Source organism: Panicum hallii, chromosome 6 (assembly GCF_002211085.1).
Source record: "Panicum hallii strain FIL2 chromosome 6, PHallii_v3.1, whole genome shotgun sequence".
NCBI lineage: Eukaryota > Viridiplantae > Streptophyta > Magnoliopsida > Poales > Poaceae > Panicum > Panicum hallii.
Window position 1 is genome coordinate 37,361,695 of NC_038047.1, and position 10,846 is coordinate 37,372,540.

Consider the following 10,846-nt stretch of genomic DNA (forward strand, 5'->3'; position numbering starts at 1 on the left):
GCCACAACAGAGTACGCAATTCCTGAATTACAAGATGCATATTTGTATTAAAAAGAATCTTTACATGATACATTTGAAGCGGATGGTTCCTGTGTGGAGTGCCTTAAAAAAACTTTTCTATCTCAAAACCTACCACACTATCAACAACTGTTGCTATCTTTTAACACACTCGATCTGGACAGTCAGATCCTGAACCCCAGCTTCATGAAATATTCGTGAAGCTCTATTTCTTATGGAAGACTTGTCAGCTTCTGCGGATACATGTAGATGAAAAGTGCCTACGATGTCAGTATTTGTTAAGTTCCATACGTGAACATTATCAACTCCAAGGACACCCTCAATCTTCATAATATCATCCAAAGCTGCAGTCAAATCCTTTTCATGACTCCTCGGGACTCTCTGCAACAGAATTTCAGCAGAATTCCTTAACAATGGAAGAACAGAAGATATGATCATTACTGAAATGAATACTGAGCATATAGGGTCGGCTATAAGCCATCCCTTGTACTTGATCAGTAAGGTCGATATTACGACACCAACGCTTCCCATTGTGTCAGCAAGGACATGCAAGAAGATTCCTTCCATGTTGTGGTCAATGTGATGCCGGTGTCCTGACTTCTTAGGGTTTCCAGATTCTGATGAGCTCAGTAATTCTTTTGAAGAGTGATCTTCTGTGCCGTGAGAATGCATATTGCTAAGAGGAATCTCAAGAAGCTGTTGTCCAATACTAATACTGCTGCAACTTTGATGAGCACGATCTCCACTGTGATGGCAATGTGCTGAATGGTCATGGTGATGATGCTCATGGCCATGGCTATGGCTATGTTTATCCTTGCAGGTGTTATCCATGAGATTGTTACGAATGCCCTCACAATTACTATTACTGCAGTGATCATGGTTATGCCTCTCACCTCCATGGTGACCAGAACATGCCTTCGCATGATTAACAGTGTGATGATCATGATCATGATGTTGGTGATCTTCATGGCCATGATGTTGGTGATCTTCATGGCCATGATGATGTGAATGAGAATGTGAGTGGGAATGAGAATGTGAATGGGAGTGAGAACAGGTACCGCCATGAGCATGATGGTGCTCCTCGTGAAAGAAAACCAATCCAATGATGTTTACGACAAGTCCACCAATTGAAACTGCCAAAAGACTACTAGTTGATATTTCCCGAGGCTCAAGAATCCTCTCAAATGACTCCAGCACGATCAACGCACCAACAAGAACCAAGAACACTGCATTAACATACCCTGACAGTACCTCAAACCTGCCCCTTCCAAAGTTGTACATCCCATTCGCAGGCAATCTTGCAATGTAGGATGCATAGAGACCAATTGCCAGTGCAGCACAATCAAACAACATATGGCAAGCATCAGAAATCAGCCCAAGACTATCACTCATGAACCCACTGCCAAATTCCACAAACATGTAAGCTGTATTGATCAAGAGAAATGCAGCAATCTTCCTTGACTTGCGCTCAGTCAGGATATGCCTGACTGGACCCATGACTGCCTCATAAACTGACTCTGACACATCTTCGCTCCCAAGCTCCACATATCCTGCAGGAGCCAGCTCCCTGCTGGCGATCCACAAGAGGAACCCACAGATCAAGAAACCCGGTAAAGACAGCTTTGGGTAGTACACCAGCTCAAGAACAAGAATGCACAAGAACGTCATTGCAAAATCCACACTTGGCCTACCACTGCCGCCATCATGCTCCTGCCGTCGGCCCAAAGCCATCCCAAAGAAGGACGCGTTCAGCAGCACCCACCAGAGCGGGCCGACCGGCACTTCTCCATCAAGACGGTCGCTGGCGTCGCTGCCACTGAAAAAGGAGAGACCCACAAGTGCCGGCACGGAGAGGACGGCAGCGGCGAGTGCAAAGGCCGCCGCTCGGGCGCGCCGACTGCGTGTGGCATGCCGCGTGGTGGCCGAGTGTTCCGCCGAGGAAAGGAAGCCAGAGGCGAATGGGATCGCGAGGGTCACGGAAGAGGAACGGGGTATGCAAACCAGAGATAAGGCCGCGACGGCGACGGAGAGGACGCGGCGGCGGGAGGGGCGGCGGAGGGCGCCGGCGAACAGGGCGCCAGCGGACTCCGCGAGGACGAGGAGGCCGGGGGAGGGGAGGACGCGGAGGGCGACGAGCCGGAGGAGGAGGGAGAGCGCGAGGAGGAGGGCCGGGCGGAGGAGGGCGGGGAGCCCCGGGAACGGGTGGTGGGGCTGGTGGGCCTTGCGGGAGACGGCGGCGAAGTGGAGGAGGAGGAGCGCGGCGGCGGCGAGCAGCGCGAGGAGCGGGGGCAGCGCGAGCACGTGGCCCAGGGAGGGGAGCGCGCGCGCGGCGGGCGCGAGGAGGAAGAACGCGTGCAGCACGAGCAATCGAAGGAGCGCGGCGGTGTACGGGGACGAAGGGGAAGCGGATGATGCGGAGGGGAGGCCGCGGGCTTTGGACGGGGTGGGGAGCGGCGTGGAGGGGAAGCGGAAGGACGGGTGCGCGGAGAGCCGCGGCGGCACGGACAGCCGGAGGTGCGGCGCGTGGCGGCCGGACATGACCGGCGGCGGCGGATCGAGGTCGGAGGTCGGGGGTAGGGGGACCGGTGTGGACCGGAAGAGGCGAGGCGTGGACTGTGGACTAGTTGTCACTACTGGCCTCGCGGCCGGTAGTTGGTTTGGAAGCGATGGGCCGTGATTTCCTAAATAAATGATGGACCTCGTGGCCCAAATCCAGGGCTGAAACCAAGGATATGTTTGGTTGGAGAACCTGGTAGGACGGAACCGTTCCATTCCAGATTCTTGAAATGGAATGGTTCCATTTCTTGTTTGGTAGCCGGAACGGAACCGTTCTAATTTTTTTTGTTTGGTTCGAGAATTAAGTGGAACGGGATGTACCATTTTTGCTCCCCCCGCGCGCCGCCCCTGGCCCCCACGGCGCGCCGCCCCTGCTCCCCCCGGCGCCGACGCGCGCCCTGCTCCCCCCCCCGGCGCTCTGCTCCCCCGGCGCGCCGCGCTCCCCTGATCCCCCCCGCGGCCCGCTCCCCCCGCGCGCCGCCCCTGCCCCCCACGGCGCGCCGCCCCTGCTCCCCCACCGCGGCCGGCGGCGCCTTGCTCCCCTGCTCCCCCCGCGGCCTGCTCCTCCCCGCGCGCCGCCCCTGCCCCCACGGCGCGCCGCCCCTGCTCCCCCCCGCGGCCGGCGCGCGCCCCCGCGGCCGGCGGCGCCCTGCTCCCCCGGCGCGCCGCGCTCCCCTGCTCCCCCCCGCGGCCTGCTCCCCCCGCGCGCCGCCCCTGCCCCCCACGGCGCGCCGCCCCTGCTCCCCCCCGCGGCCGGCGCGCGCCCTGCTCCCCCCGCGGCCGGCCGGCCGGCGCCCTGCTCCCCCCGCGGCCGGCGCCGCCCCCTCTCCCCAGCGGCCTGCGCTGCTCGGCCCGGCGCGGCGCCATGCTTCCCCGGCGCGCCGCCCCGCTCCCCCGCGCGCCGCCCTGCTCCCCCGCGGCCCGCGCGCCGCCCCTGCTCCCCCCGCGCCGCAGAGGAGGAGGAAGCCACGAGGAGGAGGAAGAAGAGGGACGAGCGGGTACCGTCGATTTTTCGGAACCGGACCGTTCCGCATATGGATGGAATATTCCATATCGGAACCGATCGGTTCCACCTTGTCCACCAACCAAACAATACAAAAAATGGAATGGAACGGCTCCGTCCCATCTGATTCCTCCAACCAAACACATCGCAAGTGGACCGGGTCGAACCTTTCCTGGATCTATCTCACCAGATGCTTGTGTGGAATTAAAAAAAGGTTTATTTGAACAAGGCAGAAAACACTTTCCAACTTTCAATACCGTTTATTTTAGCTGACGTGGCAGTGGTTATTGCCACGCAAGCTAGTTTCTCATTTGAGGTGGTTGTCCAATGAGCAAATAAAAAATAATAAAAAGCCCATGACGCCGTGATTTTTCACATACTGCTATGAATTATTTCCTTTAGTTTCATTAATGTATTTTTTTTCATTTTCATTTAGTAAGTATTTAAATAGATGGATAAACAACAAATAATATATCACACTATTATATATTTTTTAACCCCTTTCTGAACCTATTGCATTTTTTTATGAAACCCCAACTTTTAACTTTGTTTGAATGTTTTCCTTGTCATTTGGAGTTTAAAAAATTCTTTCGAAATACATTTTTAAATACACATCAGCACAAAAACAACTTTTGTATGGCTCCAAAATTCAAGCGAGTTGAAGAAAGTAAAATAGACGCCCCCCTATCTTAGCTATCCGCTCCCCTCAAACAGAAAAAACCATCAGTTCGTATTGCCCCTTCAGCATTTTAAATACATATGTATTCTCCTTTTAAAAATATATATCCGATTGAACAATTGATGCATATGTATTCTCCTCTTAAAAATGGAACTTACTATCTAAAATGAAAAAGAATTCAGCCAATGATAAACCGCATGTCCTCTCAAAATAGAATCTTAATCAACTAAAAAGAGCATGTTAATCCGCTAAAAATATGTTAATTAAATATTCTCATGTTAAACCATGGTTGTCCCGTGCCACATATTAGAAATAAACCAAAAATCGACATAAAACCAGGATAAAAAAATTTATTTCCAGAGGGCAAAAGTCGAATACATACTGGGCGCATGGAAGCCGTTTTATTTATACACAGATGCGTCTGAATATACAGTATTTACATCCGGAATACACCATATTTTGTGTCTTCCGGAACTGGCTTGGCTGCCGCAGAGAGGCAGAGGCTCAGAATCCGCCTGGTATCAGCAGGGTCGATGACACCATCGTCCCATAGCCTAGCAGTGGCATAGTATGGGCTCCCTTCTCTGTCGTAAGCCTCCGTGACCTTTGCTTTGAAGGCTTCTTCGTCATCCTTGGTCCACTATATGCATGAACAAACAAGAATTGGTCATGTAAAACGGTCATTTTGAAATTCAAGCTGTTAGGTGTTTAATGTTCTCCACATCAAGGAATGAATGCAATATACCTCCACTCCTTGTCTCTTTTTGTTGTTCTTTTCTATTTGAGCGAGGACGCCGGCTGCCTGAAAAGGTTTGAAGGAAGAAACAATAGTAACTATTAACTGATATTGCTTTGCTCTGTTTTGAGCATTCCACCAAATGAAAACATCTTGCCAGGTGGCTTAATATTTGCATGAAGTTACATGCATTGCAACACCAGGAAAATATTGAACAAGATTGTAACAGCTTCAAACAGATCAGAAAACCACGATCTTTGGCAAGAAACTCCAGGAAAAACCTACAGCTTTTAGCATTCATGGCACAAATCTAAAGAACTCACTGAAATATCACACTTTCTTTGCATCACATAAGCATGGCATTCCATATTTTCTTTTTCTTCACAGACAACAAAAATTAGCTGGACAGTTTTATAAGTAGGATTCCAGCAATGCTAGAGTTTGAGACTCCAAACAAACTCTAAGATGCTAGGTGTTGATGCACCTTATCCCATTTCGTAGGCCTATGAATGGATTAAGCATCTTCAAAGACTAATACTAATGGCGCCAAATAGCAAATGCCGCCATCTTTAATGCAAAAAAATAAGCCTCTTTTACGGCGCACAATACTACCACTTGGTAGTATGTAGTATAGAAAAGATCCAACCGTCCATTAGAAGAGTAAGATTGTCATTAATAACTTAATATAAATTAAGGATAATTTTTATATTTTTTTGAAGTTTATCTATTGCAACCATTTTTGGCATATTGCAACACTTTTAGGCCATTGCATCAGGGGTGAAACATTGTAGTGAAATGATTTTTCCCATATTACCCTTATACTACCTATACTACCTAAATATACTACCTCATACTACTAATCAATGTGTCAGTGGTATAGGGAAATCTCGACCGTCCGATGTTTACATACGAGTCCTTTTCAGACAGTAGTATATGGTCGTATTGTGCGCCGTAAAAATCCTAAAAAAATATTGGCAATGTCAATTATTACATTATAGACATTCTGTCATTCTTACCAGGTATTGGTAATATGGATACTTGTAAATTAGTAAACACAATCTAGTTGCGGCAATAACTAGTGTGAGGGCTCTTACCTGGACGCCACCCATAACAGATATCCTAGCAGTTGGCCAAAGAAACAAAAAGCTTGGGCTATAAGCACGGCCACACATTCCATAGTTCCCAGCACCAAAACTTCCACCGACAATTATTGTAATTTTAGGAACCTGTGTAGACATATTTGCTTTACATATTATTGGCAAGTTCCATTGGTGCAAGGTTTGTTGTAAGACATCAAAGAGTCTAGAAAGGACCTTGGCGCAGGAAACTGCCATGACCATCTTTGCTCCAGCTTTTGCAATTCCGCTAGCTTCAGACTTCGACCCGACCTACAGCAGATAAACTAACAATTAACATGCATGTCAAAGGGGTTGAACATCTCATACTTCATAAAATAACTGACTTGCATGTTTAGTTTTAGCATCCGAACCATACTGTACAAATCCTACAGACTATTACTGTGCCATATGTAATTCATGTATAGCCTGGTTTCACACTCCATTAGTCAAAACTATACTATGAACATAGTAGAGGTGGTGAATTTCACATTAGCATTTCCATGCGTAACCAATAATTATATTCAGATAATGATTTGACTTGTGTATAAATAGAACATCGATACAAATAATAAGTTTATCTACTATGTGTGCAGTGAGTTATGATAAGTTTGTCTACTATCTATATAGTGGGTTATGAAGTGAAAGAGCTCGAGGAAGTAATTTGAAAAGTAAATAATACACCATACCATGAATCCAGTAATATTTTGAAGGAATATCAAAGGAATATGGCGCTGAGTGCACAATTCAATGAAGTGGGAACCCTTTAGTGCTGACTCAGTAAACAAAATGCCATTATTTCCAATAATTCCAACTGGCTGCCCGCATATCCTTGCAAAACCAGTCACCAGTGTCTGCATAAATTTAAAGCAAAACAAATTGAGTTGCACAATACACAGGATAAAGAATGCAAATGATAGTTAAGTTCAACTAAGAAAAAGAAACCCTTACTGTTCCATACAATTTTTTGAACTCATCAAATTCACTTCCATCAACAATACGGGCTATTACTGAACGGATGTCAAAGGACTGCTTCAGATCAGCTGGTGCGATTGAGCGAAGTTCCTCTACATCGTACAATGGTTCTTGGTAATCACAAGCAGAACTTTGAATATTTGTCCCTTTAGCAGCTAAGTGCAGGTTCTTCACAATGTTTCGCCCCATTTCAAGCCCATGAAGTTCATCTACATCAATTAGCAATGTGAGATTTGTCTCAGACAAACATCATCTTGAATGTACTTAAAACAAAATAATACATAAGATGAGCACCTATGGCAAAACAAAGAGATTGAAAATGCATGATGACGTAAGGAAGAGGAAAAATAAGAAAGTTAAAAGGAAAATGGTAATCACAACAGGTCCAGTTGGCCAATACAAGAGTCTACGCATTAGTTTCATGACCAAACAAATCATGAAGCAAGCAAAAAGATAGAAGAAAAGAGGAAATCGCTATGCAGTATATAGACATATTCCAAGACACTTTTCAGAGAACAAACAGCACCGTCCATACAATCTCTGTGGACGTCATTTAATAAGGTATTTGTTAATAGAATAAGAATAACAACACAAAGAAGTATTAACAGGAATGTGACACAACTAAGAAAAAAAGGACAAAGCATTGCATTTTAGAACTTTACTTGAAGCATAAAGAAGATACGAATGTTAATGAATGTCAGCATACCATCCTAACTAACAACAACAAAGTTTTTTTAGTCCCAAGCAAGTTGGGGGTAGGCTAGGGTTGAAACTCAACATGAGCGACCAACAAAAGGGGAAATGAAAGAGAAAAAGAAAATAAATACATATAAGGCGTCAATAATAGTAATTTTAATAGGGGATCTAAAGCTTGTTCATGGTGATGAAGTAATCATGTCACTTTGAAACTCAATTCCATCCTACCCCATTAATTATATGATACAGTAACTGCTGTTAAAGTTTACCTTGTGCAAAATGATCCGAGACTCCGGATACCTTACAATGTACTGATGCTCCACCAAGGTCCTCAGCAGATATCTCCTCTCCTGTAGCAGCCTAACAAATTTGCCCCTTTATACTTTTAGACATTGGCCAAGATCTCATCATGCACAAAATTAACTGAATAAATAATATGGTTGACAGAGAATACTGACCTTTACAAGTGGCGGGCCAGCTAAAAATATAGTTCCATTTCCCTTAACTATTACACTCTCATCCGCCATTGCAGGAATATAAGCCCCGCCAGCGGTGCAAGAACCTAACACTAAGGCAATCTGAGGGATACCATCTGAAGACATCTTAGCCTGATTGTAGAATATTCGACCAAAATTATCACGGTCAGGGAAAACTTCAGCCTGCCTGGGGAGATTAGCACCTCCACTGTCAACGAGATATATGCAAGGCAATTTACATTCAGAAGCAATTTCCTGTGCTCGCAGATGCTTTTTGACAGTAAGAGGATAGTATGTGCCCCCTTTTGTGGTTGGGTCATTGGCCACAAACATACATAATCGCCCATGAACAGGTCCAATGCCAGTTATTATACCCGCTGATGGTAATGCTTCTTCATAAACATCTGAGCCTGCAAGCTGTATTGTAAAACAGAGGCACTTTTTAAGAGCACCACAGGGTGAAAATTTAATTGCAGTTTTGAAACTGGTATATTTCCCTTAAGATGTTAGATCGCTACACACATGCCAAGGAACTGAGAAGGCATGATCAAGGAGCGTTATCCCAAGAGTGAATGTATTTTTGTAGCTCATCTGAGCAGTATGAGCATAATAGGTCTAACTGATTACAGACCATTACAACACAGAATTTTTCTCAATCCTACAGGAATTGAACTATTGGCTGTAAGACTCCTGTGCACCAATTACCAAACAGCCTAAGGGATTGCCTGCGGCCCTATGATTATGCTATGCCCATGTCAATTAGCAATTTGTGCATAAACAGCTGTCTTTGAGGCTGAAGTGATTTTGTCCGTGAACATAAGTTAGGACTAGCACCATACACATGTCTTACATCTTATTGTGTTGTCCAAGCCACAATTTCAGGAACTAATGGCAATCTTCAGGGGTTTTGACAGGAGGAGGGATTGGAAGTGGCACAATTCTACTTTTTGGAGTAACAAGTAGTGAGGGACATACAATGGAGCATCGTTATTTGTTGCTGTCGATTATTTTTTGTTTACACACACAAATGAATACCAGGTCAGCAGTACCAAGTTAACAAATTCATAATTCAATCAGTAGTCTTCTTAGCTGACAAAGGATCATATAGATTGTAAGCAACACTATTAAGAACTCCCTACTCTCCCGATCCCCAAATTGATTTGCAGCATTACTGACTACCAATTCTACTTTTTGGAGTAACAGATATAGACATACAATGGAGCGTCGTTCAATTCTTATTTGTTGCCCACAATTGTATTTGATTGCTCAGAACAATTAAACAAATGGATACCAGTCCACCAGTACCAAGATAACAAATTGGATCAGTACTGTTCTTAACCGACAGAGGAGGATCATATAAATTGTAGCAACACCGTTAAGCTTCCCAACCGTCCCGAGGCCCAGATTTGTAGCATCACTAAGGCGAGAGCATACAGGCATGGAGTTCACTCGACAATGCGGGCGGCCTGATCAAACGCAAGGGGAAGCGACGGACCTGCGAGAGCTCGAGGAAGGACGCGCCGGGGTCGAGCAGGCGGTCGATGCGGTCCCGCGGGAGCAGCTTCCCCCGCGACGCGTTCCGCCTCACCGCCTCCGGGCCACCCCCGCGCAGCACCTGCACAAGGGGAAGGGGACGCGCGCTCCCCCCGCTCTTCAATCAGGAGACAGGAGGGGCCGGCGAAGCGAGGGGGAGGGGAAGTGGGGGACGCGGCGGCACCTGGGAGACGCGGGCGCGCAGGTCGGCGAGCAGCCCGGCGACGGCGGCGGCGTTGCGCGCGTAGGCGTCGGAGCCCCGGTCGAGCGTGTCCGGGAGCACGGAGGCGGAGGCGGGCGCCACGCCCCCGTGGGCCGCCGCCGCCGCTGACGAACTGTACGCAGCCGCCGGGGCCGGGGCGGCGCGCGGAAGTAGGGGCAGCAGCCGCTGCCGCCGCCCCGCGGCGAGCCGGGCGAGCATGTCTCCGCTGTCTCGGAGATGGGTTCGCGGCTTCGTGGGAGGGAGGATCGATCGATGTCGCAGTGCTTCGTTCCGTTCCGCTCGCTCGCTCGCGCTGCTGCCGCTGGGCGGCTGGCTGGAGTGCGTTTCAGTTTCGGCTCCGGTGCTGCCGGGGCGCCGCCCGCGTGCGTGCGTTTCGCTGCGCTGCTCGTGCACGCAATTCGGGGCCCGGCCGGATAATGGTCTGACTACTCTGACTAGACGTCGCGCTGGGAGACGTCGCCGGCGTGGCGGATAGCACCCCAGGATAAGTAGCAGTGCCGTGTTCGCAGCGGCGAGCATGTGAGCGGGGGCAGAGCGCGATGGGAACAAACGTGCTCTGCTGCTAGACTGCTACTGTAGAGCTACACATAGAAAAAAAAGTGCTAAAGACCGACAGTAAGCTAGAGGCCGGGTCTTAAGAAATAAAAAAATAACCAGTTCTGCAGTTGTTGCAGGCCCAGCGAGCACAATAAACAGGGTTAGATGCACTTAAAATGTTATAATTTTTACACTCTTTCTCCATCATATCAATTTTAGGACCCATGCATGGAGCAGTAAATGTATGTAAAAAAAATAACTAATTGCACAGTTTAATTGTACATCACGAGACGAATCTT

The 10,846-nt window shown here is 47.8% G+C and overlaps 2 protein-coding genes across 2 annotated transcripts; both read right to left on the reverse strand.

The window, feature by feature from the left end:
• Positions 1-12: 12 nt before the first annotated feature.
• LOC112896504 lies at positions 13-2,665 on the reverse strand. The gene has a single exon (XM_025964493.1). It carries the CDS (start codon positions 2,554-2,556, stop codon positions 154-156), a length of 2,403 nt encoding a protein of 800 aa, XP_025820278.1. The 5' UTR covers positions 2,557-2,665; the 3' UTR covers positions 13-153.
• Positions 2,666-4,582: 1,917 nt separating this feature from the next.
• On the reverse strand, positions 4,583-10,411 carry LOC112897100 (methylcrotonoyl-CoA carboxylase beta chain, mitochondrial). Its single transcript, XM_025965298.1, has 10 exons — positions 9,972-10,411; positions 9,750-9,869; positions 8,237-8,671; positions 8,048-8,138; positions 7,059-7,291; positions 6,797-6,961; positions 6,306-6,380; positions 6,087-6,218; positions 5,002-5,058; positions 4,583-4,896 (listed from the first exon to the last, which is right to left on the reverse strand). The coding sequence occupies exons 1-10, from the start codon at positions 10,206-10,208 to the stop codon at positions 4,693-4,695; spliced, it is 1,749 nt and encodes a 582-aa protein (XP_025821083.1). The 5' UTR covers positions 10,209-10,411; the 3' UTR covers positions 4,583-4,692.
• Between the last annotated feature and the right edge of the window lie 435 nt (positions 10,412-10,846).